This window comes from Scatophagus argus, chromosome 19, assembly GCF_020382885.2.
Source record: "Scatophagus argus isolate fScaArg1 chromosome 19, fScaArg1.pri, whole genome shotgun sequence".
In the NCBI taxonomy this organism is placed as follows: Eukaryota; Metazoa; Chordata; class Actinopteri; family Scatophagidae; genus Scatophagus; species Scatophagus argus.
In genome coordinates this window covers 15,744,307-15,771,700 of record NC_058511.1, presented here as the reverse complement: position 1 = coordinate 15,771,700, position 27,394 = coordinate 15,744,307, and the positions used below count along the sequence as shown (strand labels likewise).

General features: G+C 43.4%; 3 protein-coding genes and 1 pseudogene across 3 annotated transcripts; all 4 read left to right on the top strand.

Annotated features, from left to right (window-relative positions):
* Positions 1–5,017: 5,017 nt before the first annotated feature.
* Positions 5,018–6,082, top strand: LOC124050955 (annotated as a pseudogene).
* Positions 6,083–10,216: 4,134 nt separating this feature from the next.
* Positions 10,217–12,708, top strand: LOC124050989 (trace amine-associated receptor 1-like). Its single transcript, XM_046373996.1, has one exon. The coding sequence runs from the start codon at positions 10,677–10,679 to the stop codon at positions 11,655–11,657; it is 981 nt and encodes a 326-aa protein (XP_046229952.1). The 5' UTR covers positions 10,217–10,676; the 3' UTR covers positions 11,658–12,708.
* Positions 12,709–19,901: 7,193 nt separating this feature from the next.
* LOC124051097 (trace amine-associated receptor 1-like) lies at positions 19,902–21,302 on the top strand. Its single transcript, XM_046374149.1, has one exon. The coding sequence runs from the start codon at positions 20,213–20,215 to the stop codon at positions 21,191–21,193; it is 981 nt and encodes a 326-aa protein (XP_046230105.1). The 5' UTR covers positions 19,902–20,212; the 3' UTR covers positions 21,194–21,302.
* A 4,177-nt stretch (positions 21,303–25,479) lies between these two features.
* On the top strand, positions 25,480–26,960 carry LOC124051098 (trace amine-associated receptor 1-like). Its single transcript, XM_046374150.1, has one exon. It carries the CDS (start codon positions 25,960–25,962, stop codon positions 26,938–26,940), a length of 981 nt encoding a protein of 326 aa, XP_046230106.1. The 5' UTR covers positions 25,480–25,959; the 3' UTR covers positions 26,941–26,960.
* Positions 26,961–27,394: the final 434 nt, after the last annotated feature.

The window sequence follows — 27,394 nt, the reverse complement described above, 5'->3', positions numbered from 1 at the left end:
GGCGCGACAGAGCATCAGGCTTAACATTTCGGGAGCCAGGGCGGTAGGAAAGGGAAAAATTAAACCTTGTAAAAAAAGGGACCAACGAGCTTGCCGTGAGTTCAAACGCTTTGCAGCGCGAATGTACTCTAAATTCTTGTGATCAGTCCAAACAAGGAATGGAACCTTAGTGCCCTCTAGCCAGTGCCGCCATTCCTCCAAGGCAAGTTTGACTACTAGCAATTCTCGGTTTCCAATGTCATAATTCTGTTCGGGGGGAGTCAGACGACGAGAAAAGAATGCACAAGGGTGGAGCTTTAGGTCAGATGCAGAACGTTGAGACAAAACGGCTCCCACGCCTATGTCAGAGGCATCCACCTCCACTACAAACTGTCGTTCAGGGTCGGGCAACTGGAGAATAGGGGCAGTGGTGAAGCGGGTCTTGAGGGTTTCAAAAGCCTGACTGGCGGGAGGAGTCCAGGAGAATGCGACTTAGGGGGAAGTGAGGGCTGTGAGGGGAGCTGCAAGGGTACTATAGCCCCGAATGAACCTCCGATAAAAATTGGCAAATCCCAGAAAGCGTTGCAGCTGTTTCCTGTTCTCAGGGACGGGCCAAGCAGAAACGGCTGACACCTTGGCAGGATCCATTTGAAGATTCCCCTGAGCAACAACGTAGCCCAGGAACGACACTGAGGGTTGATGGAACTCACATTTCTCCGCCTTAACAAAAAGAGAGTTTTCCAGGAGTCGCTGCAAGACTGCTTTGACATGGCAAATGTGTTCCTTCATAGTCTTGGAGAAGATCAGAATATCGTCCAGGTAAACGAAAACAGAGTGGTTTAACATGTCACGAAGAACATCGTTTACCAAGGACTGGAAAACAGCTGGGGCATTGGTTAAACCAAATGGCATAACTAGGTACTCATAATGGCCTGTGGGGGTATTGAACGCTGTTTTCCACTCATCCCCCTCTCTGATGCGGACCAGATGATAGGCATTACGTAGGTCCAGTTTGGTGAAAACACTGGCCCCCTGGAGCAGTTCAAAAGCAGTTGTCATAAGGGGCAATGGATAACGGTTCTTTATGGTTATTTCATTAAGGCCTCTGTAGTCAATGCAAGGTCTGAGGGTTTTGTCCTTCTTTTCGACCAGAAAAAAACCAGCACCAGCGGGGGATGAAGATGGTCGTATGATTCCTGCTGCCAAGGAATCATTAATATAAGTTTCCATGGCCTCCCTCTCAGGGCCAGAGAGTGAATAGAGTCACCCCTTGGGAGGAAGAGATGTGGCCTTAGACTTGCTAAAAACGTCGCCGAGATCATGATATTCTGGGGGAACCTTAGAGAGATCAGGTTGACCATGGGACGGCAGAGAGTGAGATGGAGCAGCTCCCTGTGAGAGACAGACTTGATGACAGAAAGAACTCCAACCTCAGATTACCCCTGCTGTCCAGTCAATATGTGGGTTGTGGCGGCGAAGCCATGGGAAGCCAAGAATCAGAGGAATGCGAGGTGAAGGCAGGACATGGAACTGAATGGTCTCATGATGGTTTCCTGACATCAGCAAATTGATAGGTTCAGTCTGGTGAGTGACCGTCCCTAACAGATGACCATCAAGAGCTCTGGCGGGCACAGGTTCAGACAGGGGTAACAGCTCAATACCCAACTGGTAGGTTAGCTCCTCATCAATAATGTTAGCATCGGCACCAGAATCAATTAATGAGGACAAGGCTTGAGTGATTTCAGGCAGAAGGAGCTTAACTCGGAAAAGAGGACGATCAAAAACTGAGGAGGCTTTGAAAGAGGATGGACTCACCAGTATCTCCTCTCTTACTGATGAGCCTTCCCTTTTACTGGGCACTGGGAGATGAAGTGGCCTGGCCGACCACAATATAAACAGAGATTGGCCCTGTGACGCCGCTCCCGTTCCTCGGGCGTCAGACTGGTGCGGCCAACCTGCATGGGCTCAGAATTGCTGGACGAGGACTCAGTACAGGGCATGGTTTGGGGCAAATCTAAAGCAGATCCTCGTGGTAAGGGGGCAGGTAACCGGGTAGAAGACCCTTGCCCTGGCGTAAACTTAAAAGGCCACTACCAACAGTAGAATGAGCCCCATGCCCAAAGACCTTGCGCAGCTCTGCAGAAAAAGCTTCAAATGAAGCACAGGCTGGTGTTCTTCTATCCCATTCAGCTGTTCCCCACAGTCTTGCTCTTCCAGTTACCTGATTTATGGTGAAGGCTACCTTAGCTTCCTCAGAAGCAAAAGTGAGGGGTTGTAAAGCAAAAAAAATTAAACAGTTGGTCAAAAATGGGTTACAACCCTCAGGCTCGCCAGCATAACGTTCAGGGTCTCCAATGCGTGGTTCAGAAACTGAGCTCGGGGAAGGGAAGGAGCTTGTAGGTGGAACAGGTTCAGGAGCTGGGGAAACAGGAGCTAATTGGGCCACTGTGGCAGATAATTGCTGCGCCTGGCTAACTAAAGTGGAGAGAGTCTGTTCTTGAGTGGCAGCTGCCCGTTTAGCCTCAGCTGCAACAGATGCCATTAATGACTCATGATGCTGAAGGGCTCTTTCAATGCACTCAAAGCGATTCTGGGGACTAGTGCGTGCTGGGTCCATGTCTTGGCCAGATTGTACTGAAACCAGGGAGTATATGGACCCAAATGCAACACACAGGACTAGATCGGTAAGGAGCAAAAACAAAACTTTATTAGTAATTCAGAGCTGAGGGACAATCTGGCAATGAGGGAAGGACAGGGGTTGCCTTTATAACCTGTGAGGAGAACAGGTGAAAGCAGTGAGGCTGATTGAGGTGAAAATGAGCTGAAGGATGAAGCATTCAGGGGAAAATAGAAAAACCAGTGACTGATAGACAGCAGATCATGACAGTGATGCAGTCTCTTTAAAAGAAACTTAATGTTAATCCATCTGTTCTTAAAAATTTTAGGGCAACTTCTGGACTTCCAATTTTATGAAAAATATTTAAAAAAGGAGCTTCAACACAACTTTTAGCTTTAAGATAAGATAAGATAATCTTTTATTAGTCCCATATCTGGGAAATTGAAGTATTTCAGCAGCAAACAGGACACAGAGGGTGCAAAGCATGCAAGGAAAAGGGAAGTCTGTGCATTCAAGAAGAATAAATACACAGGAAACAAGTACCTGCAGCTGTACACAGCACAGAAAAGAAAAAGACTATTTACACTAGAGTCCCTCAGGTTATGATTAGTGGATGGATTAATTATTGCACAGATTTGTTCCAGGGACTAAGTATGTAGGTACTGATCCTTGTAGTAGTGTTACATGAGTAAAGATTATTACACAATTATTACTCCACATGTATTATTGCACAGGTCTGGCGCGACCATTTTGTCCCATTATTGCACATGTACTATAGTTCAGTTAACACATTCATCAGCTTTAAATGTCCAGTCTATCAGCTGTGAATGTTGTGGAGTCTGACAGCAGTGAGCAGGAAGGAGCGGCGGTACCTCTCCTTCACACAGCACGGGTGGAGCAGTCTGTCAGTGAAGGAGCTGCCCGGTGCTGTCAGAGTGTCCTGCGTGGGGTGGGAGGGGATCTCCAGCATGGACGACAGCTTGGCTATCGTCCTCCTGTCACCCGCCTCATCCACTGAGTCCAGGGAGCAGCCCAGGACTCAGAAAAGTGTCATAATAACGTTTACTGTAACAGAAACTGCCCTCATCCACGTAACTAGTGACCTCTTTTAGATGATGACGATTCATTTCGACCAGTGTGCAGCTTTTGACACAGTGGATCACGCTATTTCAATTGGCCATCTTGAAACCTGGTCACCTCTGGACCTGACTACCGTAATTCCCTCCTTTCTGGAATAATCCAAAGGTCACTCTCTCACCTTCTAGTCGTTCTCACTGGTTTTAACAAATGGCATCACCCCAATCCTGCCTTCTGTTCAATGTCTTTCTGCTCAGCTCAGACCCGATTTTAAGATTTTACTGATCACTTTTAAAGCTTGTCTGTGTTTGGCCCTAAGCTACACAGCAGAACATAAATGAACCCTTTGTTAATGTGGTCATGCTTTTGCTGACTGCTCGGCTTTCTATTGTTATATTGTCTTCCAGAGCATGCTGTTTCTGCTTTGTCTGTCAAAGCACTTTGTCACCTCTATTTTCAATGTGTTACAGAAGTAAAATATGATTATTATTATTATATGTCTTTGTTTTTCATATATAGTATAAATATTAAGGTGAAAAACTGACTGAGGCACAAATGAAGCACATCACAATAAAACTGTCAGTGTATGAAATCATGTCAGTGACTTAAACACGTGTTTGAAAAAGGTGTGAGTCAAAGAAGAAGAAAATAATGATTAAACAATTAATTGGTCATCTTGAAACCTGGTCACCTCTGGACCTGACTACTGTAATTCCCTCCTTTCTGGAATAATCCAAAGGTCACTCTCTCACCTTCTAGTTGTTCTCACTGGTTTTAACAAATGGCATCACCTCAATCCTGCCTTCTGTTCGACGGCTTTCTGCTCAGCTCAGACCCGATTTTAAACAAATTAACTGTCTATTTTTGTGTATGTCCTCCAAGCATCTGGAAAATGGCTGATCCAATCCACTTCACACTTGGCAGGTGAATTTTTTCATTCATTTCATTTGGACTGAATGACCAAACAGACTCATTACAGGGCTGTAACACAGCTTAAGCTTCAAACTTCAAACTTTATTTGTCAGTATACTTTTACATACACCAAAATTCTCTTCTGAATCCTGAATCACAATCTAATTAGATGTTCCCACCCCTAATACATCATCTTCATTATGGTAATGAGACAGGGGTGATAAAAATCAAGAATGTGTCCAGTGCCTTGGTCATCACCCACCAACACTGATGCCTCGACAAACTTGAGCTTTCAAAGGGTAAGGCATTTTCATCAGAGATCTATTGCAATTTTACATTCGTGCAGGACAAAATATTTTAAAATGAACATATTTTTCATATTTATATGATTGTTACTTATGAAAGCAAACTGATTTGCAGGATCCCGGAAACATGGCACCAGAAGTCAGCGTCAGCCAAACTTATGCTGACTTACAACCGTGTCATAGGGGAGCAAATGTGTCTGACATACTGACAAGCCCTCCTTCCACAGCATGTATTTTATTATACATTTTCCTTGGCTCACTGGCTGTTGTCACAGTGTGTGGAAACCTTCTTGTCATAATCTCCATCACTTATTTCCAACAGCTGCACACTCCTACAAACTTTCTCATTCTCTCTCTGGCTGTGGCTGACCTGCTTGTTGGTGTTGTAGTTTTTCCTCTCACGATGGAATTCACTTTGACCTTGGGCTGTATCATAATGATTTATTGCGTAAGATACAACACGGCTTGATACAATCTGGTCATGTCTTCCATTTTGAATTTATGTTGTATTTCCATTGACAGATATTATGCAGTGTGTCAGCCTCTGACATATGCAACTAAAATAAATGTCTGTGTTGCTGTGATCATGATCCTGGTGAGCTGGGGTGTTTCTGTTCTCGTTGCAATTGGTTTTGCAATTGCAAGATTAAACCAGGAAAATTGTGAAGAAAGGTGTTTTATTGATTCTCCAATTGCAAACATTTTAGGACTAATTTTCTCATTTTACCTCCCAGTGATCATAATGCTCTGTATCTACCTGAAGATTTTCCTTGTTGCACAGAGACAGGCTCGCAGCATCCAGAGCATAAAGTCTGGAGCAGCTGTCAGTAAGATGAAGAGAAAGGCCACAAAAACACTTGCAATCGTCATGGGAGTTTTTGTGATGTGTTGGTCTCCTTTTCTCTCTGTGCTACCTCTCAGATTTTGGTCATGTGTCATTGAGTGTTGTTGTATTTGAAGCTCTGAACTGGCTTGCACTGTCAAATTCAATGCTCAATCCATTTATCTATGCTTTCTTTTACAGCTGGTTCAGATCGGCATTCAGAATGATCATTTCTGGAAAAATATTTCAAGGTGATTTAACTAATGCGAAACTGTTTTGAAATATTCTCTGGAGTACTGAAATGGCCACCTAATGAGTCATTGTTGAAAGAAAATTCCCATAATGAAAGTTAAGCATGTCTGTACCTGTGTTCCATCTTTTGTTTTTTTAAATTATACTCTATATATTAACATGTGCTTGTGTGTGTGTGTGTGTGAATAGTTCACTACCACAGGGTTAAAGCTTCAGCCAGTGTACATAACTGGGAGGTTGGGATCTCTCCACGCAAAAACTGTGTAAACTGTCCCTTTAGTATTTTGCTGAGACAACACCTGGTTCAGCATTGGCAGCCACAAGTCCTGTATCTTGTGGTGGCCTGTGCAGGTGTGCACAGATCCAGTTGGTCCATTGTACCATTAAAATCCTTGTCTTTGACTCCAATCAGAATGCCCACTGGCAAACCATGGCAATTGATCAGCATTAGCATTCTGCTTCTCAGGTTTAGCTCTGACACCTATCTCTGCTCCAATGCTTCAAACTTTGCTGTTGCCAGATGACTCAGGAGCTTGTTATTCATAAATACTGGGATATAGATCAATGGGTGTTTTTTTTTTTTTTTTAAACCTTTAACAAATATAATGCTTGACTATAACATTGGGACTATAATGCTTGGTATCTGTCTGAAGACACAATAAATAAATGAAACACTAAAGAGGATATTATAATAAGCTTTCAATTTACATTATCATGTAACCGCTTAACCACACTATGTGCAAATGTACCTGTGTTCTATGTGTGACTATCTCAGCTTTACTGGCACTCATGAGTCTTACACAAAGTAATACATTCAATACAATATGGACTATCTTGAAGTTTATTCAGAATGTTTATTCAGTACATGTTTCAATGCATAGCAAAAATAATTTTGTAATCAAATGAAATGTACTGAATTAGATCAGTGGGTGATTTTTCACAAACATTAACAAACACTTGCAATGAGTAAATCCCACAGAAAGTAATAATATATTATTATATTACTATTTTCCAGTTTAGTGACTGTTTATGTTTATGGCTTAATTGGTAACTGTTTTACTTGTGGGGGATGCTCAAACTCAGTTCTCTCTTGTAAACTCATAATGATATTGCTTCAAATGCCATTGAAGCATTGCCAAGTCAAAACTGTTTTGACTATAATGCACTCAAACCGTGTTCCTTATGTCAGAAAAGCACATTACTTTAACATTCTGAATCTGCACTGCTGTCCATTTTGTCTGACATCATATCTCACATAAAAACAACCATGTGCAGTATGATTTTTTGTCCACTAAATTTCTGAGGGGTCATTGACAAATTGGGTCTTTATTTCATTGATTGTAAATCTCTCTTTGGCAAATCGCATTTCTTTCACATCTTTTTTTTTTTTATAAATAAATAAAAATGGTTATAACCTCCTGTGATGCAGTCTCTTTAAAAGAAACCTAATGTTAATCCATCTGTTCTTAAAAATTTTAGGACAACTTCTGGACTTCCAATTTTATGAAAAGTTTTTAAAAAGGGAGCTTCAACACAACTTTTAGCTTTAAGATAAGATAAGATAATCTTTTATTAGTCCCATATCTGGGAAATTGAAGTATTACAGCAGCAAACAGGACATAGAGGGTGCAAAGCACGCAAGGACAAGGGAAGTCTGTGCATTCAAGAAGAATAAATACACAGGAAACAAGTACCTGCAGCTGTACACAGCACAGAAAAGAAAAAGACTATTTACACTAGAGTCAATCAGGTTATGATTAGTGGATGGATTAATTATTGCACAGATTTGTTCCAGGGACTAAGTATGTAGGTACTGATCCTTGTAGTAGTGTTACATGAGTAAAGATTATTGCACAATTCTTACTCCACATGTATTATTGCACAGGTCTGGCGCGGCCATTTTGTCCCATTATTGCACATGTACTGTAGTCCAGTTAACACATTCATCAGCTTTAAATGTCCAGTCTATCAGCTGTGAATGTTGTGGAGTCTGACAGCAGTGAGCAGGAAGGAGCGGCGGTACGGCGTGGGCAGTCGTGGATCAGCGGTTAGGTATTGGACCCGTAACCGGTGGATCGCTGGTTCGATTCCCCGTACCGGTGTCCATGGCTGAGGTACCCTTGAGCAAGGTACCTAACCCCCACTGCTCCCCGGGCGCTGCACGCGGTCGCACACTGCCCCGGGTTTGCTGTGTGTGTATGCACGTCACTTGGGTGGGTTAAATGCAGAGCACGAATTTCGTTGGAAATATGTCACTTTCATCATCATCTTTCATCTTCTTTCATCTTTACCTCTCCTTCACACAGCATGGGTGGAGCAGTCTGTCAGTGAAGGAGCTGCCCGGTGCTGTCAGAGTGTCCTGCATGGGGTGGGAGGGGGTCTCCAGCATGGACGACAGCTTGGCTATCGTCATCCTGTCACTCACCTCATCCACTGAGTCCAGGGAGCAGCCCAGGACTCAGAAAAGTGTCATAATAACGTCTACTGTAACAGAAACTGCCCTCATCAAGGTAACTAGTGGCCTCTTTTAGATGATGACAATTGCTTCAAACGTTCCACCATCATCCCAGTCCCCAAAAAACCCACCATCACGGGGTTGAATGACTACAGACCCGTCGCCCTGAGCTGAACCACCTGAAGTTCATCACAGGCCCCCGGCTTGACCCCCTGCAGTTTGCCCACCGGGCAAACCGGTCGGTGGATGACGCAGTCAACATGGGACTGCACTTCATCCTCCATCACCTTGACACCCCAGGGACATATGCCAGGATCCTGTTTGTGGACTTCAGCTCTGCATTCAACACCATCATCCCAGAAATCCTCCGCCAGAAGCTCTCACAGCTCACAGTGCCGACCTCCACCTCTCAGTGGATCTACAACTTCCTCACTGACAGGAGGCAGCAGGTGAGGCTGGGGAGCATCACCTCCAGCACCAGAACCATCAGTACCGGCGCCCCCCAGGGGTGTGTTCTTTCCCCGCTGCTCTTCTCCCTATACACAAACGACTGCTCCTCAGGGGACCCGTCCGTTAAACTACTTAAGTTTGCAGACGACACAACAGTAGTTGGCCTCATCAAGGACGGTGATGAGGCTGCCTACAGACGTGAAGTAGACCAGCTGGTCCTCTGGTGTGGTCGGAACAACCTGGAGCTTAACCCGCTCAAGACTGTGGAGATGACAGTGGACTTTAGGAAGAACCCACCCACCTTACCTCCCCTTACCATTCTCAACAACACAGTGTCTACTGTGGACTCCTTTAAGTTCCTGGGAACCACAATCGCCCGGGATCTCAAGTGGAAGTCCCACGTAGACCTCATCAGGAAAAAGGCCCAGCAGAGGTTGTATTTTCTGCGACAGCTGAAGAAGTTCAACCTGCCTCAGGAGCTGTTGACCATCTTTTACACCTCCATCGTCCAGTCTGTTCTCTGCACTTCCATCACTGTCTGGTTTGGATCGGCCACCAAACAGGACAGAAACAGACTGCAACGGACAATCGGGTCTGCAGAAAAAATCATCGGGGCCGACCTGCCCTCCATTCAGGACTTGTACCAGTCCAGGGTCAAAAAACGGGCAGGAAGCATCACTGCAGACCCCTCACACCCTGCACACAAACTGTTTGATCTGCTTCCCTCTGGTAGGCGTTACAGAGCTCTGTATGCCAAGACCACCAGACACAAAAACAGTTTCTTCCCCCAGGCTGTCTCCCTGATCTCCCCGTAAACCACCTGCCATTGTGTGAACCATCACACTGTTTGCACTACATCATTCCACTGTTTGCACTACATGTATATATATATATATATATATATGTTTCTTTTTCTTGTAACTGCTTTATTCTTCATTTTCTTCATTTTATTATTATTATTATTGCTATTTTGTATTTTGTATGGTGCACAGGACAGAGAAAAATCCAGAGTCAAATTCCTTGTATGGTCATACATACTTGGCAAATAAAGCTGATTCTGATTCTGATTCTCTGATTCATTTCGACCAGTGTGCAGCTTTTGACACAGTGGATCACGCTATTTTAATTGGCCATCTTGAAACCTGGTCACCTCTGGACCTGACTACTGTAATTCCCTCCTTTCTGGATTAATCCAAAGGTCACTCTCTCACCTTCTAGTCGTTCTCACTGGTTTTAACAAATGGCATCACCTCAATCCTGCCTTCTGTTCGACGGCTTTCTGCTCAGCTTAGACCCGATTTTAAACAAATTAAACCGTCTATTTTTGTGTATGTCCTCCAGGTATCTGGAAAATGGCTGATCCAATCCACTTCACACTTGGCAGGTGAATTTTTTCATTCATTTCATTTGGACTGAATGACCAAACAGACTCATTACAGGGCTGTAACACAGCTTAAGCTTCAAACTTCAAACTTTATTTGTCAGTATACTTTTACATACACCGAAATTCTCTTCTGAATCCTGAATCACAATCTAATTAGATGTTCCCACCCCTAATACATCATCTTCATTATGGTAATGAGACAGGGGTGATAAAAATCAAGAATGTGTCCAGTGCCTTGGTCATCACCCACCAACACTGATGCCTCGACAAACTTGAGCTTTCAAAGGGTAAGGTGTTTTCATCCAGAGATCTATTGCAATTTTACATTCGTGCAGGACAAAATATTTTAAAATGAACGTATTTTTCATATTTATATGATTGTTACTTATTGAAAGCAAACTGATTTGCAGGATCCCGGAAACATGGCACCAGAAGTCAGCGTCAGCCAAACTTATGCTGACTTACATCCGTGTCATAGGGGAGCAAATGTGTCTGACATACTGACAAGCCCTCCTTCCATAGCATGTATTTTATTATACATATTCATTGGCTCACTGGCTGTTGTCACAGTGTGTGGAAACATTCTTGTCATAATCTCCATCATTTATTTCAAACAGCTGCACACTCCTACAAACTCTCTCATTCTCTCTCTGGCTGTGGCTGACCTGCTTGTTGGTGTTTTAGTTTTTCCTTTCATCATGGAATACACTTTGATCTTGAGGCTGTATCATAATGATTTATCGCGTAATATAGAACACGGCATTAATACATGTCTGAGCACATGTTCCATTTTGAATTTATGTTGTATTTCCATTGATAGATATTATGCAGTGTGTCAGCCTCTGACATATGCAACTAAAATAAATGTCTGTGTTGCTGTGATCATGATCCTGGTGAGCTGGGGTGTTTCTGTTATTGTTGCAATTGGTTTTGCAATTGCAGGATTAAACCAGGAAAAATGTGAAGAAAGGTGTTTAATTGATGCTCTATATGCAAACATGTTAGGACTTATTTTCTCATTTTACCTCCCAGTGATCGTAATGCTCTGTATCTATCTGAAGATCTTCCTTGTTGCACAGAGACAGGCTCGCAGCATCCAGAGCATAAAGTCTGGAGCAGCTGTCAGTAAGATGGAGAGAAAGGCCACAAAAACACTTGCAATCGTCATGGGAGTTTTTCTGATGTGTTGGTCTCCTTTCTTTCTCTGTTCTACCTCTGAGTTTTTGGGTCATGTGTCATTGAGTGTTGCTGTATATGAAGCTCTTTTCTGGCTTGCATTGTCAAATTCAATGCTCAATCCATTTATCTATGCTTTCTTTTACAGCTGGTTCAGATCAGCATTCAGAATGATCATTTCTGGAAAAATATTTCAAGGTGATTTAACTAATGCGAAACTGTTTTGAAATATTCTCTGGAGTACTGAAATGGCCATCTAATGAGTCATTGTTGAAAGAAAATTCCCATAATAAAAGTTAAGCATGTCTGTACCTGTGTTCCATCTTTTGTTTGTTTTAAATTATACTCTATATATTAACATGTGCTTGTGTGTGTGTGTGTGTGTGTGTGTGTGTGAATAGTTCACTACCACAGGGTTAAAGCTTCAGCCAGTGTACATAACTGGGAGGTTGGGATCTCTCCACGCAAAAACTGTGTAAACTGTCCCTTTAGTATTTTGCTGAGACAACACCTGGTTCAGCATTGGCAGCCACAAGTCCTGTATCTTGTGGTGGCCTGTGCAGGTGTGCACAGATCCAGTTGGTCCATTGTACCATTAAAATCCTTGTCTTTGACTCCAATCAGAATGCCCACTGGCAAACCATGACAATTGATCAGCATTAGCATTCTGCTTCTCAGGTTTAGCTCTGACACCTATCTCTGCTCCAATGCTTCAAACTTTGCTGTTGCCAGATGACTCAGGAGCTTGTTATTCATAAATACTGGGATATAGATCAATGGGTGTTTTTTATTTTTTTAAACCTTTAACAAATATAATGCTTGACTATAACATTGGGACTATAATGCTTGGTATCTGTCTGAAGACACAATAAATAAATGAAACACTAAAGAAGGATATTATAATAAGCTTTCAATTTACATTATCATGTAACTGGCTTAACCACACTATGTGCAAATGTACCTGTGTTCTATGTGTGACTATCTCAGCTTTACTGGCACTTCATGAGTCTTACACAAAGTAATACATTCAATACAATATGGACTATCTTGAAGTTTATTCAGAATGTTTATTCAGTACATGTTTCAATGCATAGCAAAAATAATTTTGTAATCAAATGAAATGTACTGAATTAGATCAGTGGGTGATTTTTCAAAAACATTAACAAACACTTGCAATGAGTGCAAATCCCACAGAAAGTAATAATATATTATTATATTACTATTTTCCAGTTTAGTGACTGTTAATGTTTATGGCTTAATTGGTAACTGTTTCACTTGTGGGGGATGCTCAAACTCAGTTCTCTCTTGTAAACTCATAATGATATTGCTTCAAATGCCATTGAAGCATTGCCAAGTCAAAACTGCTTTGACTATAATGCACTCAAACCGTGTTCCTTATGTCAGAAAAGCACATTACTTTAACCATTCTGAATCTGCACTGCTGTCCATTTTGTCTGACATCATATCTCACATAAAAACAACCATGTGCAGTATGATTTTTTGTCCACTAAATTTCTGAGGGGTCATTGACAAATTTGGGTCTTTATTTCATTGATTGTAAATCTCTCTTTGGCAAATCACATTTCTTTCACATCTTTTTATTTATAAATAAATAAATAATATTATAATATTTATAAATAAATAAAAAGGTTATAACCTCCTGTGATTGAAACCAGGGAGTATATGGACCCAAATGCAACACACAGGACTAGATCGGTAAGGAGCAAAAACAAAACTTTATTAGTTAATTCGGGCGAGGCAGCTGAGGCAGTAATGTCCACCAGGGAGCGGGGCTGGTGAATGGAGTCCACTGAAAGGTCAAATAACAAAAAACCGTTTCAGCAAAACTTAACCACAACAAAAATATCTTGTTCTTCAAAAAACCTCAACAAACAGTCCAAGAACAAAAACCTCTTCAGCAAAAAATAAAGTCACAACAAAAAACACCTTCTTCAAAAAACGAAGGGAAAAAATCAGGGTACTTTACCAAACAACAGGGCAGGAGGCAAAAACGGAAGCAGACAGGGTTACAACTGGCAAGGAAAGCTGGTATGCAGAGCTGGAGTGTCATTCAGAGCTGAGGGACAACGGCTCCTGACGTCCCAAAACAGACAAGCGAGGAGGCAGGCAAAATGCTAATATTCAGGTGAAGCAGATCCTTCCATGTCACGGGCAAAGGGAGGAAAGCCATCCGAGGAATCCCGAGCATCAGGCTAATCCAAACTGTCCTGAATCTCTTGACGGTCCTGAGGTCCCGCATCAATCAGATCTGAAGGAAGGGGGTGCGGCTGCAGGGCAGGAGGGGCTGCAGAGGAAGAGAGACTGGGCTGGTCAGGGTCATCACGATGAAAATCAGCAATAAGGTGCAGGTCAACAATAAAACTGGCAGGAACCCAAGATCTTTCCTCAGGGCCATAGCCTTCCCAGTCAACCAAATATTGCATGCCCCGCCCTCGGCTGCGAGAACGAAGCAGACGGCTGACAGCATAAACGGGGCCACCATCAACCATGCGGGGAGTGGGGGGTGGGGGGGGTCTCAGGTACCAAGGGACTCTCAGGAGCCGGTTTGATTCTGGAGACATGGAATGTGGGATGAATGCGCATGGACTGAAGGAGCTTGAGTCTCACTGCGACATTATTGATAATCCTCACAATGGGAAATGGACCTATGAATCTGGGCGCCAACTTGTTAGACTCCACACGGAGAGGCAGATCTTTCGTGGACAGCCAAACCTTCTGTCCCACCTGGTACACAGGGGATCTACAGCGATGTTGGTTGGCAGACTTGGCATAACGCTCGGTGGAGTGCTGGAGGGAGTTGCGGGCCTGTGCCCAGGTGCGTTGGCATTGCTGAAGGAGGGCTTGCACAGAGGGGCAGGAAACCTCCTTCTCGGCGGCAGGAAAAAGAAGGGGCTGGTATCCGTAGGCGCATTGGAAGGGGGAGAGACCTGTGGCCGAACTGACAAGGGTGTTATGGGCATATTCTACCCAAAGTAGTTGCTGGGACCAGGCTGAGGGGTTGGACGACACAAGGCAGCACAGGCTGACTTCCATTTCCTGATTCTTCCTCTCGCTCTGGCCATTAGACTGGGGGTGAAAACCGGAGGACAGGCTAACAGAGGCCCCCATCAATCTGCAGAACTCCCGCCAGAATATAGAGGTGAACTGGGGGCCACGATCTGACACTATATCTACAGGGATACCATGAAGACGGACAACATGCAAAAGAATGAGTTCAGCCGTTTCCTTACCGGATGGGAGTTTCTGTAGTGGAATAAAATGTGCCATCTTGCTAAACCTGTCCAGTATGGTGAGGAAGGTTGTATTCCCTGCCGAGGGAGGAAGGCCAGTGACAAAATCTAAAGAGATGTGAGACCATGGACGGTTGGGTATGGGAAGTGGATGAAGGTGCCCAGCAGGAGCAACATGTGAAGGTTTGTGTTGGTTGCAGGTGGAGCAGGCCTTAACAAAGTCACGTACATCCTCGTCCATGTTGGGCCACCAAAACCGTCGCTGCAAAAACTCCTTGGTTCGGAGTACACCAGGATGACAGGTGAGTTTGGAAGAATGTGACCACTGTAGAACTTCCGACCTTAGCACATCAGGTACAAACAATCGATCAGGTGGGCATGTACTAGGTCCTTGCTGATCCACAGAGGCAGCTTTCACCCTCTCCTCAATGTCCCAGATGAGAGGGGCGACCAGACAGGAAGGAGGGAAAAGAGGCGCGGACTCCACAGGGGAACTGTCCTTAACAAACTGGCGCGACAGAGCATCAGGCTTAACATTTCGGGAGCCAGGGCGGTAGGAAAGGGAAAAATTAAACCTTGTAAAAAAAAGGGACCAACGAGCTTGCCGTGAGTTCAAACGCTTTGCAGCGCGAATGTACTCTAAATTCTTGTGATCAGTCCAAACAAGGAATGGAACCTTAGTGCCCTCTAGCCAGTGCCGCCATTCCTCCAAGGCAAGTTTGACTACTAGCAATTCTCGGTTTCCAATGTCATAATTCTGTTCGGGGGGAGTCAGACGACGAGAAAAGAATGCACAAGGGTGGAGCTTTAGGTCAGATGCAGAACGTTGAGACAAAACGGCTCCCACGCCTATGTCAGAGGCATCCACCTCCACTACAAACTGTCGTTCAGGGTCGGGCAACTGGAGAATAGGGGCAGTGGTGAAGCGGGTCTTGAGGGTTTCAAAAGCCTGACTGGCGGGAGGAGTCCAGGAGAATGCGACTTAGGGGGAAGTGAGGGCTGTGAGGGGAGCTGCAAGGGTACTATAGCCCCGAATGAACCTCCGATAAAAATGGGCAAATCCCAGAAAGCGTTGCAGCTGTTTCCTGTTCTCAGGGACGGGCCAAGCAGAAACGGCTGACACCTTGGCAGGATCCATTTGAAGATTCCCCTGAGCAACAACGTAGCCCAGGAACGACACTGAGGGTTGATGGAACTCACATTTCTCCGCCTTAACAAAAAGAGAGTTTTCCAGGAGTCGCTGCAAGACTGCTTTGACATGGCAAATGTGTTCCTTCATAGTCTTGGAGAAGATCAGAATATCGTCCAGGTAAACGAAAACAGAGTGGTTTAACATGTCACGAAGAACATCGTTTACCAAGGACTGGAAAACAGCTGGGGCATTGGTTAAACCAAATGGCATAACTAGGTACTCATAATGGCCTGTGGGGGTATTGAACGCTGTTTTCCACTCATCCCCCTCTCTGATGCGGACCAGATGATAGGCATTACGTAGGTCCAGTTTGGTGAAAACACTGGCCCCCTGGAGCAGTTCAAAAGCAGTTGTCATAAGGGGCAATGGATAACGGTTCTTTATGGTTATTTCATTAAGGCCTCTGTAGTCAATGCAAGGTCTGAGGGTTTTGTCCTTCTTTTCGACCAGAAAAAAACCAGCACCAGCGGGGGATGAAGATGGTCGTATGATTCCTGCTGCCAAGGAATCATTAATATAAGTTTCCATGGCCTCCCTCTCAGGGCCAGAGAGTGAATAGAGTCACCCCTTGGGAGGAAGAGATGTGGCCTTAGACTTGCTAAAAACGTCGCCGAGATCATGATATTCTGGGGGAACCTTAGAGAGATCAGGTTGACCATGGGACGGCAGAGAGTGAGATGGAGCAGCTCCCTGTGAGAGACAGACTTGATGACAGAAAGAACTCCAACCTCAGATTACCCCTGCTGTCCAGTCAATATGTGGGTTGTGGCGGCGAAGCCATGGGAAGCCAAGAATCAGAGGAATGCGAGGTGAAGGCAGGACATGGAACTGAATGGTCTCATGATGGTTTCCTGACATCAGCAAATTGATAGGTTCAGTCTGGTGAGTGACCGTCCCTAACAGATGACCATCAAGAGCTCTGGCGGGCACAGGTTCAGACAGGGGTAACAGCTCAATACCCAACTGGTAGGTTAGCTCCTCATCAATAATGTTAGCATCGGCACCAGAATCAATTAATGAGGACAAGGCTTGAGTGATTTCAGGCAGAAGGAGCTTAACTCGGAAAAGAGGACGATCAAAAACTGAGGAGGCTTTGAAAGAGGATGGACTCACCAGTATCTCCTCTCTTACTGATGAGCCTTCCCTTTTACTGGGCACTGGGAGATGAAGTGGCCTGGCCGACCACAATATAAACAGAGATTGGCCCTGTGACGCCGCTCCCGTTCCTCGGGCGTCAGACTGGTGCGGCCAACCTGCATGGGCTCAGAATTGCTGGACGAGGACTCAGTACAGGGCATGGTTTGGGGCAAATCTAAAGCAGATCCTCGTGGTAAGGGGGCAGGTAACCGGGTAGAAGACCCTTGCCCTGGCGTAAACTTAAAAGGCCACTACCAACAGTAGAATGAGCCCCATGCCCAAAGACCTTGCGCAGCTCTGCAGAAAAAGCTTCAAATGAAGCACAGGCTGGTGTTCTTCTATCCCATTCAGCTGTTCCCCACAGTCTTGCTCTTCCAGTTACCTGATTTATGGTGAAGGCTACCTTAGCTTCCTCAGAAGCAAAAGTGAGGGGTTGTAAAGCAAAAAAAATTAAACAGTTGGTCAAAAATGGGTTACAACCCTCAGGCTCGCCAGCATAACGTTCAGGGTCTCCAATGCGTGGTTCAGAAACTGAGCTCGGGGAAGGGAAGGAGCTTGTAGGTGGAACAGGTTCAGGAGCTGGGGAAACAGGAGCTAATTGGGCCACTGTGGCAGATAATTGCTGCGCCTGGCTAACTAAAGTGGAGAGAGTCTGTTCTTGAGTGGCAGCTGCCCGTTTAGCCTCAGCTGCAACAGATGCCATTAATGACTCATGATGCTGAAGGGCTCTTTCAATGCACTCAAAGCGATTCTGGGGACTAGTGCGTGCTGGGTCCATGTCTTGGCCAGATTGTACTGAAACCAGGGAGTATATGGACCCAAATGCAACACACAGGACTAGATCGGTAAGGAGCAAAAACAAAACTTTATTAGTCATTCAGAGCTGAGGGACAATCTGGCAATGAGGGAAGGACAGGGGTTGCCTTTATAACCTGTGAGGAGAACAGGTGAAAGCAGTGAGGCTGATTGAGGTGAAAATGGGCTGAAGGATGAAGCATTCAGGGGAAAACAGAAAAACCAGTGACTGATAGACAGCAGATCATGACAGTGATGCAGTCTCTTTAAAAGAAACTTAATGTTAATCCATCTGTTCTTAAAAATTTTAGGGCAACTTCTGGACTTCCAATTTTATGAAAAATATTTAAAAAAGGAGCTTCAACACAACTTTTAGCTTTAAGATAAGATAAGATAATCTTTTATTAGTCCCATATCTGGGAAATTGAAGTATTTCAGCAGCAAACAGGACACAGAGGGTGCAAAGCATGCAAGGAAAAGGGAAGTCTGTGCATTCAAGAAGAATAAATACACAGGAAACAAGTACCTGCAGCTGTACACAGCACAGAAAAGAAAAAGACTATTTACACTAGAGTCCCTCAGGTTATGATTAGTGGATGGATTAATTATTGCACAGATTTGTTCCAGGGACTAAGTATGTAGGTACTGATCCTTGTAGTAGTGTTACATGAGTAAAGATTATTACACAATTATTACTCCACATGTATTATTGCACAGGTCTGGCGCGACCATTTTGTCCCATTATTGCACATGTACTATAGTTCAGTTAACACATTCATCAGCTTTAAATGTCCAGTCTATCAGCTGTGAATGTTGTGGAGTCTGACAGCAGTGAGCAGGAAGGAGCGGCGGTACCTCTCCTTCACACAGCACGGGTGGAGCAGTCTGTCAGTGAAGGAGCTGCCCGGTGCTGTCAGAGTGTCCTGCGTGGGGTGGGAGGGGATCTCCAGCATGGACGACAGCTTGGCTATCGTCCTCCTGTCACCCGCCTCATCCACTGAGTCCAGGGAGCAGCCCAGGACTCAGAAAAGTGTCATAATAACGTTTACTGTAACAGAAACTGCCCTCATCCACGTAACTAGTGACCTCTTTTAGATGATGACGATTCATTTCGACCAGTGTGCAGCTTTTGACACAGTGGATCACGCTATTTCAATTGGCCATCTTGAAACCTGGTCACCTCTGGACCTGACTACCGTAATTCCCTCCTTTCTGGAATAATCCAAAGGTCACTCTCTCACCTTCTAGTCGTTCTCACTGGTTTTAACAAATGGCATCACCCCAATCCTGCCTTCTGTTCAATGTCTTTCTGCTCAGCTCAGACCCGATTTTAAGATTTTACTGATCACTTTTAAAGCTTGTCTGTGTTTGGCCCTAAGCTACACAGCAGAACATAAATGAACCCTTTGTTAATGTGGTCATGCTTTTGCTGACTGCTCGGCTTTCTATTGTTATATTGTCTTCCAGAGCATGCTGTTTCTGCTTTGTCTGTCAAAGCACTTTGTCACCTCTATTTTCAATGTGTTACAGAAGTAAAATATGATTATTATTATTATATGTCTTTGTTTTTCATATATAGTATAAATATTAAGGTGAAAAACTGACTGAGGCACAAATGAAGCACATCACAATAAAACTGTCAGTGTATGAAATCATGTCAGTGACTTAAACACGTGTTTGAAAAAGGTGTGAGTCAAAGAAGAAGAAAATAATGATTAAACAATTAATTGGTCATCTTGAAACCTGGTCACCTCTGGACCTGACTACTGTAATTCCCTCCTTTCTGGAATAATCCAAAGGTCACTCTCTCACCTTCTAGTTGTTCTCACTGGTTTTAACAAATGGCATCACCTCAATCCTGCCTTCTGTTCGATGGCTTTCTGCTCAGCTCAGACCCGATTTTAAACAAATTACACTGTCTATTTTTGTGTATGTCCTCCAAGCATCTGGAAAATGGCTGATCCAATCCACTTCACACTTGGCAGGTGAATTTTTTCATTCATTTCATTTGGACTGAATGACCAAACAGACTCATTACAGGGCTGTAACACAGCTTAAGCTTCAAACTTCAAACTTTATTTGTCAGTATACTTTTACATACACCAAAATTCTCTTCTGAATCCTGAATCACAATCTAATTAGATGTTCCCACCCCTAATACATCATCTTCATTATGGTAATGAGACAGGGGTGATAAAAATCAAGAATGTGTCCAGTGCCTTGGTCATCACCCACCAACACTGATGCCTCGACAAACTTGAGCTTTCAAAGGGTAAGGCATTTTCATTCAGAGATCTATTGCAATTTTACATTCGTGCAGGACAAAATATTTTAAAATGAACATATTTTTCATATTTATATGATTGTTACTTACTGAAAGCAAACTGATTTGCAGGATCCCGGAAACATGGCACCAGAAGTCAGCGTCAGCCAAACTTATGCTGACTTACATCCGTGTCATAGGGGAGCAAATGTGTCTGACATACTGACAAGCCCTCCTTCCACAGCATGTATTTTATTATACATTTTCCTTGGCTCACTGGCTGTTGTCACAGTGTGTGGAAACCTTCTTGTCATAATCTCCATCACTTATTTCCAACAGCTGCACACTCCTACAAACTTTCTCATTCTCTCTCTGGCTGTGGCTGACCTGCTTGTTGGTGTTGTAGTTTTTCCTCTCACGATGGAATTCACTTTGACCTTGGGGCTGTATCATAATGATTTATTGCGTAAGATACAACACGGCTTTGATACAATCCTGGTCATGTCTTCCATTTTGAATTTATGTTGTATTTCCATTGACAGATATTATGCAGTGTGTCAGCCTCTGACATATGCAACTAAAATAAATGTCTGTGTTGCTGTGATCATGATCCTGGTGAGCTGGGGTGTTTCTGTTCTCGTTGCAATTGGTTTTGCAATTGCAAGATTAAACCAGGAAAATTGTGAAGAAAGGTGTTTTATTGATGCTCTATATGCAAACATGTTAGGACTTATTTTCTCATTTTACCTCCCAGTGATCATAATGCTCTGTATCTACCTGAAGATTTTCCTTGTTGCACAGAGACAGGCTCGCAGCATCCAGAGCATAAAGTCTGGAGCAGCTGTCAGTAAGATGAAGAGAAAGGCCACAAAAACACTTGCAATCGTCATGGGAGTTTTTGTGATGTGTTGGTCTCCTTACTTTCTCTGTGCTACCTCTCAGATTTTGAGTCATGTGTCATTGAGTGTTGTTGTATTTGAAGCTCTGAACTGGCTTGCACTGTCAAATTCAATGCTCAATCCATTTATCTATGCTTTCTTTTACAGCTGGTTCAGATCAGCATTCAGAATGATCATTTCTGGAAAAATATTTCAAGGTGATTTAACTAATGCGAAACTGTTTTGAAATATTCTCTGGAGTACTGAAATGGCCATCTAATGAGTCATTGTTGAAAGAAAATTCCCATAATGAAAGTTAAGCATGTCTGTACCTGTGTTCCATCTTTTGTTTTTTTTAAATTATACTCTATATATTAACATGTGCTTGTGTGTGTGTGTGTGTGTGAATAGTTCACTACCACAGGGTTAAAGCTTCAGCCAGTACATAACTGGGAGGTTGGGATCTCTCCACGCAAAAACTGTGTAAACTGTCCCTTTAGTATTTTGCTGAGACAACACCTGGTTCAGCATTGGCAGCCACAAGTCCTGTATCTTGTGGTGGCCTGTGCAGGTGTGCACAGATCCAGTTGGTCCATTGTACCATTAAAATCCTTGTCTTTGGCTCCAATCAGAATGCCCACTGGCAAACCATGACAGTTGATCAGCATTAGCATTCTGCTTCTCAGGTTTAGCTCTGACACCTATCTCTGCTCCAATGCTTCAAACTTTGCTGTGGCCAGATGACTCAGGAGCTTGTTATTCATAAATACTGGGATATAGATCAATGGGTGTTTTTTTTTTTTTTTTTCAAACCTTTAACAAATATAATGCTTGACTATAACATTGGGACTATAATGCTTGGTATCTGTCTGAAGACACAATAAATAAATGAAACACTAAAGAGGGATATTATAATAAGCTTTCAATTTACATTATCATGTAACCGGCTTAACCACACTATGTGCAAATGTACCTGTGTTCTATGTGTGACTATCTCAGCTTTACTGGCACTTCATGAGTCTTACACAAAGTAATACATTCAATACAATATGGACTATCTTGAAGTTTATTCAGAATGTTTATTCAGTACATGTTTCAATGCATAGCAAAAATAATTTTGTAATCAAATGAAATGTACTGAATTAGATCAGTGGGTGATTTTTCACAAACATTAACAAACACTTGCAATGAGTACAAATCCCACAGAAAGTAATAATATATTATTATATTACTATTTTCCAGTTTAGTGACTGTTTATGTTTATGGCTTAATTGGTAACTGTTTTACTTGTGGGGGATGCTCAAACTCAGTTCTCTCTTGTAAACTCATAATGATATTGCTTCAAATGCCATTGAAGCATTGCCAAGTCAAAACTGTTTTGACTATAATGCACTCAAACCGTGTTCCTTATGTCAGAAAAACACATTACTTTAATCATTCTGAATCTGCACTGCTGTCCATTTTGTCTGACATCATATCTCACATAAAAACAACCATGTGCAGTATGATTTTTTGTCCACTAAATTTCTGAGGGGTCATTGACAAATTTGGGTCTTCATTTCATTGATTGTAAATCTCTCTTTGGCAAATCACATTTCTTTCACATCTTTTTATTTATAAATAAATAAATAATATTATAATATTTATAAATAAATAAAAAGGTTATAACCTCCTGTGATGCAGTCTCTTTAAAAGAAACCTAATGTTAATCCATCTGTTCTTAAAAATTTTAGGACAACTTCTGGACTTCCAATTTTATGAAAAGTTTTTAAAAAAGGAGCTTCAACACAACTTTTAGCTTTAAGATAAGATAAGATAATCTTTTATTAGTCCCATATCTGGGAAATTGAAGTATTACAGCAGCAAACAGGACATAGAGGGTGCAAAGCACGCAAGGAAAAGGGAAGTCTGTGCATTCAAGAAGAATAAATACACAGGAAACAAGTACCTGCAGCTGTACACAGCACAGAAAAGAAAGAAGAGTATTTACACTAGAGTCCCTCAGGTTATGATTAGTGGATGGATTAATTATTGCACAGATTTGTTCCAGGGACTAAGTATGTAGGTACTGATCCTTGTAGTAGTGTTACATGAGTAAAGATTATTGCACAATTCTTACTCCACATGTATTATTGCACAGGTCTGGCGCGGCCATTTTGTCCCATTATTGCACATGTACTGCAGTCCAGTTAACACATTCATCAGCTTTAAATGTCCAGTCTATCAGCTGTGAATGTTGTGGAGTCTGACAGCAGTGAGCAGGAAGGAGCGGCGGTACGGCGTGGGCAGTCGTGGATCAGCGGTTAGGTATTGGACCTGTAACCAGTGGATCGCTGGTTCGATTCCCCGTACCGGTGTCCATAGCTGAGGTACCCTTGAGCAAGGTACCTAACCCCCACTGCTCCCCGGGCGCTGCACGCGGTCGCACACTGCCCGGGTTTGCTGTGTGTGTGTGCACGTCACTTGGGTGGGTTAAATGCAGAGCACGAATTTCGTTGGAAATATGTCACTTTCATCATCATCTTTCATCTTCTTTCATCTTTACCTCTCCTTCACACAGCATGGGTGGAGCAGTCTGTCAGTGAAGGAGCTGCCCGGTGCTGTCAGAGTGTCCTGCATGGGGTGGGAGGGGGTCTCCAGCATGGACGACAGCTTGGCTATCGTCATCCTGTCACTCACCTCATCCACTGAGTCCAGGGAGCAGCCCAGGACTCAGAAAAGTGTCATAATAACGTCTACTGTAACAGAACCTGCCCTCATCAAGGTAACTAGTGACCTCTTTTAGATGATGACAATTGCTTCAAACGTTCCACCATCATCCCAGTCCCCAAAAAACCCACCATCACGGGGTTGAATGACTACAGACCCGTCGCCCTGACGTCTGTGGTCATGAAATCCTTTGAGAGGCTGGAGCTGAACCACCTGAAGTTCATCACAGGCCCCCGGCTTGACCCCCTGCAGTTTGCCCACCGGGCAAACCGGTCGGTGGATGACGCAGTCAACATGGGATTGCACTTCATCCTCCATCACCTTGACACCCCAGGGACATATGCCAGGATCCTGTTTGTGGACTTCAGCTCTGCATTCAACACCATCATCCCAGAAATCCTCTGCCAGAAGCTCTCACAGCTCACAGTGCCGACCTCCACCTCTCAGTGGATCTACAACTTCCTCACTGACAGGAGGCAGCAGGTGAGGCTGGGGAGCATCACCTCCAGCACCAGAACCATCAGTACCGGCGCCCCCCAGGGGTGTGTTCTTTCCCCGCTGCTCTTCTCCCTATACACAAACGACTGCTCCTCAGGGGACCCGTCCGTTAAACTACTTAAGTTTGCAGACGACACAACAGTAGTTGGCCTCATCAAGGACGGTGATGAGGCTGCCTACAGACGTGAAGCAGACCAGCTGGTCCTCTGGTGTGGTCGGAACAACCTGGAGCTTAACCCACTCAAGACTGTGGAGATGACAGTGGACTTTAGGAAGAACCCACCCACCTTACCTCCCCTTACCATTCTCAACAACACAGTGTCTACTGTGGACTCCTTTAAGTTCCTGGGAACCACAATCGCCCGGGATCTCAAGTGGAAGTCCCACGTAGACCTCATCAGGAAAAAGGCCCAGCAGAGGTTGTATTTTCTGCGACAGCTGAAGAAGTTCAACCTGCCTCAGGAGCTGCTGACCATCTTTTACACCTCCATCGTCCAGTCTGTTCTCTGCACTTCCATCACTGTCTGGTTTGGATCGACCACCAAACAGGACAGAAACAGACGGCAACGGACAATCGGGTCTGCAGAAAAAATCATCGGGGCCAACCTGCCCTCCATTCAGGACTTGTACCAGTCCAGGGTCAAAAAACGGGCAGGAAGCATCACTGCAGACCCCTCACAGCCTGCACACAAACTGTTTGATCTGTTTCCCTCTGGTAGGCGTTACAGAGCTCTGTATGCCAAGACCACCAGACACAAAAACAGTTTCTTCCCCCAGGCTGTCTCCCTGATCTCCCCATAAACCACCTGCCATTGTGTGAACCATCACACTGTTTGCACTACATCATTCCACTGTTTGCACTACATGTGTATATATATATATATATATATATATATATGTTTCTTTTTCTTGTAACTGCTTTATTCTTCATTTTCTTCATTTTATTATTATTATTATTGCTATTTTGTATTTTGTATGGTGCACAGGACAGAGAAAAATCCGGAGTCAAATTCCTTGTATGGTCACACATACTTGGCAAATAAAGCTGATTCTGATTCTGATTCTGATTCTCTGATTCATTTCGACCAGTGTGCAGCTTTTGACACAGTGGATCACGCTATTTTAATTGGCCATCTTGAAACCTGGTCACCTCTGGACCTGACTACTGTAATTCCCTCCTTTCTGGAATAATCCAAAGGTCACTCTCTCACCTTCTAGTCGTTCTCACTGGTTTTAACAAATGGCATCACCTCAATCCTGCCTTCTGTTCGACGGCTTTCTGCTCAGCTTAGACCCGATTTTAAACAAATTAAACCGTCTATTTTTGTGTATGTCCTCCAGGTATCTGGAAAATGGCTGATCCAATCCACTTCACACTTGGCAGGTGAATTTTTTCATTCATTTCATTTGGACTGAATGACCAAACAGACTCATTACAGGGCTGTAACACAGCTTAAGCTTCAAACTTCAAACTTTATTTGTCAGTATACTTTTACATACACCGAAATTCTCTTCTGAATCCTGAATCACAATCTAATTAGATGTTCCCACCCCTAATACATCATCTTCATTATGGTAATGAGACAGGGGTGATAAAAATCAAGAATGTGTCCAGTGCCTTGGTCATCACCCACCAACACTGATGCCTCGACAAACTTGAGCTTTCAAAGGGTAAGGTGTTTTCATCCAGAGATCTATTGCAATTTTACATTCGTGCAGGACAAAATATTTTAAAATGAACATATGTTTCATATTTATATGATTGTTACTTATTGAAAGCAAACTGATTTGCAGGATCCCGGAAACATGGCATCAGAAGTCAGCATCATCCAAACTTATGCTGACTTACATCCGTGTCATAGGGGAGCAAATGTGTCTGACATACTGACAAGCCCTCCTTCCATAGCATGTATTTTATTATACATTTTCCTTGGCTCACTGGCTGTTGTCACAGTGTGTGGAAACCTTCTTGTCATAATCTCCATCATTTATTTCAAACAGCTGCACACTCCTACAAACTGTCTCATTCTCTCTCTGGCCTTGGCCGACCTGCTTGTTGGTGTTTTAGTTTATCCTTTCATCATGGAATACATTTTGACCTTGGGGCTGTATCATAATGATTTATCGCGTAATATAGAACACGGCATTAATACATGTCTGAGCACATGTTCCATTTTGAATTTATGTTGTATTTCCATTGATAGATATTATGCAGTGTGTCAGCCTCTGACATATGCAACTAAAATAAATGTCTGTGTTGCTGTGATCATGATCCTGGTGAGCTGGGGTGTTTCTGTTATTGTTGCAATTGGTTTTGCAATTGCAGGATTAAACCAGGAAAAATGTGAAGAAAGGTGTTTAATTGATGCTCTATATGCAAACATGTTAGGACTTATTTTCTCATTTTACCTCCCAGTGATTGTAATGCTCTGTATCTATCTGAAGATCTTCCTTGTTGCACAGAGACAGGCTCGCAGCATCCAGAGCATAAAGTCTGGAGCAGCTGTCAGTAAGATGGAGAGAAAGGCCACAAAAACACTTGCAATCGTCATGGGAGTTTTTCTGATGTGTTGGTCTCCTTTCTTTCTCTGTTCTACCTCTGAGTTTTTGGGTCATGTGTCATTGAGTGTTGCTGTATATGAAGCTCTTTTCTGGCTTGCATTGTCAAATTCAATGCTCAATCCATTTATCTATGCTTTCTTTTACAGCTGGTTCAGATCAGCATTCAGAATGATCATTTCTGGAAAAATATTTCAAGGTGATTTAACTAATGCGAAACTGTTTTGAAATATTCTCTGGAGTACTGAAATGGCCATCTAATGAGTCATTGCTGAAAGAAAATTCCCATAATAAAAGTTAAGCATGTCTGTACCTGTGTTCCATCTTTTGTTTGTTTTAAATTATACTCTATATATTAACATGTGCTTGTGTGTGTGTGTGTGTGTGTGTGTGTGTGTGAATAGTTCACTACCACAGGGTTAAAGCTTCAGCCAGTGTACATAACTGGGAGGTTGGGATCTCTCCACGCAAAAACTGTGTAAACTGTCCCTTTAGTATTTTGCTGAGACAACACCTGGTTCAGCATTGGCAGCCACAAGTCCTGTATCTTGTGGTGGCCTGTGCAGGTGTGCACAGATCCAGTTGGTCCATTGTACCATTAAAATCCTTGTCTTTGACTCCAATCAGAATGCCCACTGGCAAACCATGACAATTGATCAGCATTAGCATTCTGCTTCTCAGG